Genomic DNA, 8,242 nt, shown 5'->3' on the forward strand with positions numbered 1-8,242 from the left:
CTTAGGACGGCATTTGTTATTTTGCCGCGATTTGCTGGACTTATTATTATTATTATTATCATTATACATACATACATACATACATACTTAATTGACCTCTCCCCATAGGGGCTTTTCAGGGCCAATGAATCAACGAAACAACAGAACACAACAACTACAACTGTTAAGAATCCCAACTGGCCGGAGGCAAACCAGTTGGCTATTTACAAGTGCAGCTGGGAAGTTGAACCAGGGACTACCAGGATCAAATTCAACGAGTGGTCAGAGCGGGTCTTGAACCAGGGATCTCCGGATCTCAAGGCAAGCGCCCTAACCACTGGGCCACACTGCCTCCACATTATTATTTTTGTATCCACATTATTATTTTTGTATCCACATTATTATTTTTGTATCTTCAATTATGACTTGTACAGTTTCTTATTCAAATGTATGTCCTGGATATTTTTAATTCACTTCACAATAACTTAAAATAAAAGTCAATACTACATTGCAGGGCGGGTTACAGTACAGTCTGGATAACACGCACAGTAAATTTACCGTACAATTTAACGATTTTTTTTATAATCAAGTAAACGAAGCACATTGGGAAATATGAGAACCCCAAAATGCACATTAAAATTAAATTATTATTATAAATTATTGTTCTAGCTTAGCTTAGGCCTAATTACTCTTCAGCAGCGATATTCTATGGGATACGACTTTTTATTTCCTTATTTTCGCTGCTACTACAAGTCCTGGGACACAATGTCATAAATTAACGATAATAGTAAATTCAAAGCAAATTACGAATCATGAACGATAATCGTTCATTTAGAGAAGAGTTCATGTTGAACAGGGACGGCGGAGCGTATTTTGTATTGGGTTTGGTGGGGGGGGGGGGGAGGGGGGGAGGGGGGAGGGGGGTTAACAAGCAAACGCCGTAGACGCTAACTTGTAGGCGGTTCTGGAGAAATTTCCGCCTGAAAATTTTGAAATCTTGAAGGTCTGAAGTACTACTAAATTGACAGATGTTTTACTACTTATTTTTATTTTTTTATGCAGTTAGAAAATCTGATTTGCACCGAATGAAAGCTCGCCTTTCAAGGAGTTAAAAGAGTGCATGGCCGCGCACTGAGATATGGTTTTTTTGAACATATCTTGTTTAACCTCTTAAACAAAAATCTTGTTATTCTTCCATAAATTCAACATGCGTTTTAATGGGCTGGATATCAAACAAGTTATCCAACCGAGGTTTGATTTGTTAAGGGAACAAAACATCTTGAGGGATTAGGGATCCCTCTGCGGGTGCTGCGACGCCATGGAGGAGCTTTCTGAAAGACGACGGCGGCGGCTACCAGGACACCATTCTAAAACATGTTTGTGACAGGGTTGGTTCCTCGTATAAGGGAATTTAAGATCTACGACTCTAATGTACGTTTTTAAACTCTTTCCTTGTTATTCCAGATCGCTAAACTTCTACGAACAATTCGAAGAATCCAGGAATTAAGCGGAGATGACACTAGGAAGTCGTGAGAGCAGAGCTGGCACAATGGTAATTGCACAGGATCCCGTTACCCGAAGCTTCCATACGTATTGTACCCTTGAGTCAACCTTGTCCCGCGGGTATCTTTCTATTTTTAGAACTACTATATTTTGACGTATGTGACTGAGAACATACGTGAAGTGGCTTCCATACATCACATACGTATGTGATGACTATTGGTCTGTTATGATTGGCTATTGTGAAAACACCCACTAAAGCCCCCCTTGGAGGTGTTTCTAAAAATACAAATATACGGGAAAGGGTTGACTTAGAGTGTTAATATGGAAGATGGAGGCTCCGGGTAAGGAGCCCCTGTCGGGCAAAAATAACCTACACACTATTCGCAAAGAGTAGAGCATGAAGTTCCTGGTGTTGCGGCCTGTCCTATGTGGTATATCATGGTAGGGAGGGTAAATTCTCGATGATGTAAGCTAAATCAAGCTACTCTAAAATCCGAAGGAATTAAAGATATAATGACGATGGCTCGCTTCCCGCCAATGTACCACGGGTTCGATTCCCAGACTATGTGTCATGTGTGTGTTGATCGAGTTTGTTGCTATTTTGTGGCTTTCTTTCTTCCGTTGATGTAGATATCCGTGATCTATAATATCAGAAAAAAAAGGTTATGGTTAATGTTCCTCATGCAGCTTTTTCGTAGGAAGTTAGGCAGGAAATCCTTGTGTGATACTGATAATAAAGAAAGTGCATGCGACGAGACTGAATTATAAATACTCTTGTTTTTCGGCCATTTTAACTTGATCAAAAACAATAATTGAAAGCAAACTGCGGTGGTAAACATTATAACGCATTTTAACTTGACGTTTCGTATCATATAACATACATCATCATGTACGGGAAACAGGGTCGAGAGCCTTGTTGAATTGCACTGTAAACGCATTGGGAGACTTATTTTCATTATTGTATGCGCGGAGCAAGAACTCAAATTGCAAGAAAACAATATACCAGGAGCTGAGCTTCCTAAACCACCAGAATATTGTGCAATGATGGCTGCCAAGGTGCAAAATTGTCCCGAAAACGAAAAGATTTGATCAAAAGGTCAGTGAGTTTGAGGTACATGCGACGTTTACTTACTAAATTATAAAGATAGTTAATCGTTATCGTACAAGAGTATACGAAAGTCTTTTTGCTTTGCAGATCAAACTGGCTCTTCCCCAAAACACTCCCACAAATCAATTCAATAAGACTCTCGACCCTGTCTCCCGCGCGACCTCAAAGTGGCCTAATAATTGACCCGCCATATATACTGACTACTAGGATCTAAATTGTGGAAATGGAGCATTTTCGAGATTGTACAAGAAGAGACGGTACATGTTACCTCCGGGGAATGAAATGAAGAATCACTTTGAAATATTTGGCAAAGCATTGGAATTACAGTATTTTTGTATAATTTACTGAAAATTACAATTCAAAAAACCTTAAGTAACTCTGTCTTACCTCTTCATTTTTGGCCAGCAATGAAGAGCAAAAATGAAGAACCCCTTTGGGAAAGAACGAAAGAATTACACTGGGAATTACTACAGGATCAGGTTGAATTGTCATCAAATAATTCTATCAAAGCATTTTCTCAGTCGAATTTTGACGTCACGGTGGCCACGTTGGTGAAACGAACAGTAATAAAAAAATCTTCTTGGAATTTGACCCAGTTATTATGCTCCAATTATTGTAGTTCTTTCTCTTGTTTGGCACCAACATGGTCGTCTTGTCACGTGAATGCGATCAAAGAATAAAGTGCGACGCAATTGCGCGGTCACGGGGTTCGAATACATACATAAAATACATACTAAATTGACTACTTCCCAGGGGGGCTTTTCAGGTCCATTGGCCGTGTTTTCACGAACGGTTTCTCAGGTCGCTTAGCGAGGGGCAACCGAAAATTCTGTGAAAACACTTCCTTTTCCAACTCGCTTAAAGTTAAGCGAGTCGGCAAATTTCTATAGAATTCTGTTTAACTTTAAGCCACCAAATTATTGGCAATTTTTTTTCTTCTGATTACCAGAGTCGTAATCCTAACTTTCACGCGGGGCTTTTTGAAGAGCAAGGTTGTATCTACACATTTAGCTTGTACAAGAGAATTTAAGAAAGTGCCACTGTTCTTTTAAACTTGAAAAATGTGAAAAACTGACCTATTTCAGTATACCCTGCTAGCAGTTGGTTTCTCCTACGCTTCCCGAGAGAGAAACCACTGCGAGAAAGCGTTAGTTTCTTTGAGTGAGCCGCCGTCCAGCGCCAAGGACTAATAAATTAAATTTGAACCGGTAAAACAAGTTAATAAACTTGTTTTGGCGCTTGCGCGTACGTTCAGCTACGTAACTGCTGCGTTTGGGTGAGCCTGCTGTGTAGAGATTTCCCGCGAAATAAGACGAAGTGATGTCAAATAGATCACGTGGGATGCAATAGAGGACGTTTTCCGTGTTTCCATAGCCTCATCCAAACACGAGGGGGAGTTGGGAGAAGTCGAGACAATTATGCAAACCCAAGACGCAGTCGAGGGTTTGCATCAGTGTCGAGAATTCTCCCAGGAGTCAACATCTAGTATGTAATTATAAGTCATACCTGAGTGGAGTTCAGAATGACATTAACGTACATAAACGCAGTGTGTACTGGTGTCAAGAGACCAAATAACCACGTGATACCCAACAGGGGCATCAACACCAAGCACGCTCTGATCCCCAATCTGCAACAAAAAAATGTGTTTACATAAACTTGCACTGCCATGGAGCTTTCCAAAAGACAGAAGTTTAAGATGTTAACTATCTCACCTGGCTTGTTCCATCTGCTTGTGCGATGTATGTTGCATTGATACAATTTCCTTTATCACTCGCACGACAATTACCGTGTTCGCCTAAAACAATAGAGTAACAATCAACTTGACGAACATTTGTCAAAGGTATAGACAGGAGATTAAAAAGGCCGAACTCAGTCGAAGGCAACCCAAGGGCTTCTTTTACTTAGGCGGCAGGGGTGTGGGCCGCTCCAATCTCGATTAAGGTGATGTTACATGAACCGATTTTAAACGCAACATTGTTGTTAAATTTGTCTGGTGTAACATAACGCACAGTGTGATTCTTAATGCAACATGTTGTTGCCCGAATTTTGTTAGAGTTAGTGCGTGTAACACCCCCGCCATTGACTTTTAACGCGACATCGTCCCAGAATACACCACGGAGAACTGAAATAAGTCACGTCGACAGTCACTTTAACAGTGTCCGCCACATTTCTTGCTCGGGATTTATCGAGCAGAAGCCTGGGCTCAAATATTGAAAGCTGAGTAAACCTTGGAAGGCAAGGGCTGGGTTCGAGAGGTATCTTGTGTCAAAGAAATGTTTAATTACAATAACAGATCATAAAGTTATTGTTTGGCATTATATGTTTCGTTTCGCCGGTTTTATCAGACTGAATGGCTACACCCGAGCGTGCAGAAGTTTAAACAATTAAACGTCCTTCATGTGAAATTTTAGCCAGCAAATTATTAGTAACGATTCCTAACCGAAAAATACTAAACATTCGCTAAAAAAACCATACACGGACGTCGCACAGGCGCATTGCTATCGCTGGTGTCACTCCTTCTGTGCAGTGACTTTTAAGGCCCACCTTCAACCGAGAAGCTTTTCCACCGTTTTTTTTTTTGTTATGGAAATTCGCATTTCTTGTCATAACGATCTGATAGGATGCTTTCAGCCACGAAAATTGTTCCACGGCACGCAATGCCTGTAAGGTGAACGTGGTTCCTTAGCTACCGAACGTTTTGATGTAACCTCTTTTCCAAGGAAAGAGATAAAAGACACCGGAGTTTTAACTATTAGGGACATTTAGCTTCGCGTTTTCAAAGTCGACCGCAAACTTCAAACCGCAGTTAGCACCACGTGCCATGTTGGATTATTGTTTTACTTTACATGTTTTAATTCAACCGAGCAAGCGTCTTCAAGGAGGTGCAAATGATCAGCAAATGTGTTCAATCAAGAGTTAAAAAACAAAACATAACTTATTGGTTGAAACGTGAGTTCCTACAGAATTTTAAGGTGAAAAACTCTGCGGCAGGAGCCCATGAGTAGGAGCTTGCCTATCTCATACACGCCCTTATGAGTCAACCTGTGCGCGCATCTTTCTATTTTTAGAAAGCCAAGAATTCCTCGGCTCTGCACGCACTGTTTTAAAAGGCCAATCAGAATAAAGTCATTGTCTAACGAAGACAAATAAAGCAGTAACACTGTATTTAAATCTTGCAAATTGATGTAAATGTATGTAAATGCGAGTCTCCTGCTCAAGGTTTCGTTCTAAAAATAGAAAGATACGCGCAAAAGTTGACTCAAAGATCTACTGCATATGGAGGCTCCTACTAATGGGCTCCTGTCTGCGGTAAATCACTTGCCGCAAGAAGGGTATCCAGTCGTTAGAACTTGAACCGCAAAGTGCAAACTCGACCGCAAGGCAATGTCATGTGACACAAAATACGCAATGCCAAATGTCTCTATTACGACAGCGGCAACTTCAACGATAACTCCTTTTCAAAATCCACTCTAACTTACCAATATCTTAAGGATTTCGTGATAATGCCATCTCGTTAACGTTGCAACACGTGAGTAAAGTATGCCGTAAGTGATTTGGTACTGACCGATTTGAAGTAGTCTGTCTCTTTTGCAGCTGTTATTGGGGCGTCACGCAACGCTCACCCCGCCCTTTTTTATTTTTTGTCTTTTCTTCTGGGGGAGCGCTGCGTGAACAAAACCAAAAAGTGGTTGCGAAGGAGACTAGATTTAAAGTAAACATAAATAATGAACGATTCACCGTTGTGTGCTTACGTTTTCGTGTCTGAAATCTTAAATTAGGTCATTTCAGGAGGTTGTTAAAGGGGCAGTGTCACGCTATTTTAGTCAAACTTCAAACGTCCTTGCATCAATGAAAACCGAGAACTAATGCTGTAGTTTTGTTGCCAATGACCACTGAAGTTCACTGAAGCTATTTTTGTTGTTGTTTGCATCCAAGGATGGCAAGGATGGAAACGGAATGAAACTTGAAAAAACTGGCCAGTCTTTTCAAGTTTGGAGACACCAGAAATTAACTACGAATAGCTCTTGGTGCCATAAATATATTTCATATCTTGTCAGTGGGTTGTCAGAAATGCTGTACGAGTGAGCTAAAGTACTAATTTAGATTTTTACTCATTTTTGACCTAAAAAAGCAAATTTGGCATGACAGTGCCCCTTTAAGCGGAGTACGGCAAAGAAATGCACTAACATGCGTGCCACACTTGTAGCACGACTATCCGTAACCAATGGTATTCTTGTTTAATGGCGTTGCCGTTGCTGCAGCGGCCATTGATGTTAAAACTACTTATTGATTCCGAAACTCACTTACAAGCTCAACCAACGCAACAAACGTCGCAAATATCCAAAGGGCGCCGCTACCAGAGGAGAGCCAGCAGCTTGGTGTTTGAAAACACAAACAAACAAACAAACAAATAAACCAAACATGGGTTATTTAGTTTTGAACTCCTTCCTGTGAATCGTTAAAGATTGTTCGTCTATTTTTCTAAAAAGGTCTCTGAAGTAATCCGGCATTGGAATAGCTTAACACGTTAATAACGAAAGTCCGTGATTGGTTAGACAGACAAAATGTCATTACAATGGGGTGATTCTCCAGGCATTTTAAACACATCCTCAGACAAATTAAATAATCTGGCTTTCTTTGTTTCTACCAAAGTACTTTCGTAAACCAGTAATCGGTTCTACTTTGCCAAAAGTTCCAGCAATGAGTCTCTAAAGCTTCGCGCATGCAAAAAAATTAAAGAAAAATCGGCTTGTGTAGTTCAAATAACACACCTGCAGAGCCACGTTGGTCATAGCGAAAATGCGATTCGAGACCGTTAATTAAGTTAACTTCACTTTAATTAAAGTTGTTAGAAAAGTAAGCTAACAGCGAATTTCCCGTACAAAAACATCATTGACCAGCAATATTTGCTATCTCATGAGACTGGTTACTCTTGGTCTATGGACAGGAGCAATGAAGCGATTTTGACAGAGAGTTCATCGCAGTCGGAAATGATCAGCTTATGCAGCTGATTAAGAATTTTGAGAAACAATAAAGGCTTCAACGACTGATCAAACCTCGAATTTTCTCAAGTGGCCGTCAGCCATGCCTGATTTCGCTGCTATGATTTCTCAGTCATCAATCATTTTAACTCCGCAAAGCAATATACAGGATTTGCAGGATACATCATTTATATTCTCTAGGTGATTAAGTAGTTACTTCTCAGTTTAAAACAAACAAAGCACTTTCTTAAGGCAAGAGCTTGCCGGAAAAAATGATGAACTTACTGTTTGTCGCTGACAAAACTATCGATTCCGTTTATTCCAGTCGCGATTCCCAAAGATATGCTGACAAAAACTGCAGGTATCCCTGAAATGGAGAGAAGTGTGATATTATTACACTCTGGTCGTTTCTGCCACAAGTTTCGACATAGCTTCAGTGCTGTTGACGACCAACAACAAGTGGCATAGAGCGCTTTGTATTTCGTAGCAGTAATCTAACCTCAAGATCTGGATGTGTAGGCACAAGCCGTTAGACATGCATGTCAGTGGTTTTATAAGGGGCAGAAACAAAGCAAAAAACAAATCCACATAGAAACATATCCAAATTAGACGTATGTGACCATCGATATCTCGGGAGGATCTTCCGAGTAAAGTGTCAATGTAGAAATCT

The 8,242-nt window shown here is 40.4% G+C and overlaps 1 protein-coding gene across 1 annotated transcript in view; it reads right to left on the reverse strand.

The window, feature by feature from the left end:
- Positions 1-1,002: 1,002 nt before the first annotated feature.
- The window catches only part of LOC137975537 (latrophilin-like protein LAT-2), a 46,039-nt gene continuing 38,799 nt past the window's right edge, over positions 1,003-8,242 (reverse strand). The window contains exons 17-22 of the mRNA XM_068822649.1: positions 7,858-7,939; positions 6,899-6,965; positions 4,303-4,385; positions 4,097-4,217; positions 2,978-3,021; positions 1,003-2,123 (exon numbers count right to left, since the gene is read on the reverse strand). Of these exons, the coding sequence (XP_068678750.1) occupies positions 2,045-2,123; positions 2,978-3,021; positions 4,097-4,217; positions 4,303-4,385; positions 6,899-6,965; positions 7,858-7,939 (476 nt within the window). The 3' untranslated portion in view covers positions 1,003-2,044. The remainder of the gene's footprint in view (positions 2,124-2,977; positions 3,022-4,096; positions 4,218-4,302; positions 4,386-6,898; positions 6,966-7,857; positions 7,940-8,242) is intronic.

This window comes from Montipora foliosa, chromosome 11, assembly GCF_036669935.1.
Source record: "Montipora foliosa isolate CH-2021 chromosome 11, ASM3666993v2, whole genome shotgun sequence".
NCBI lineage: Eukaryota > Metazoa > Cnidaria > Anthozoa > Scleractinia > Acroporidae > Montipora > Montipora foliosa.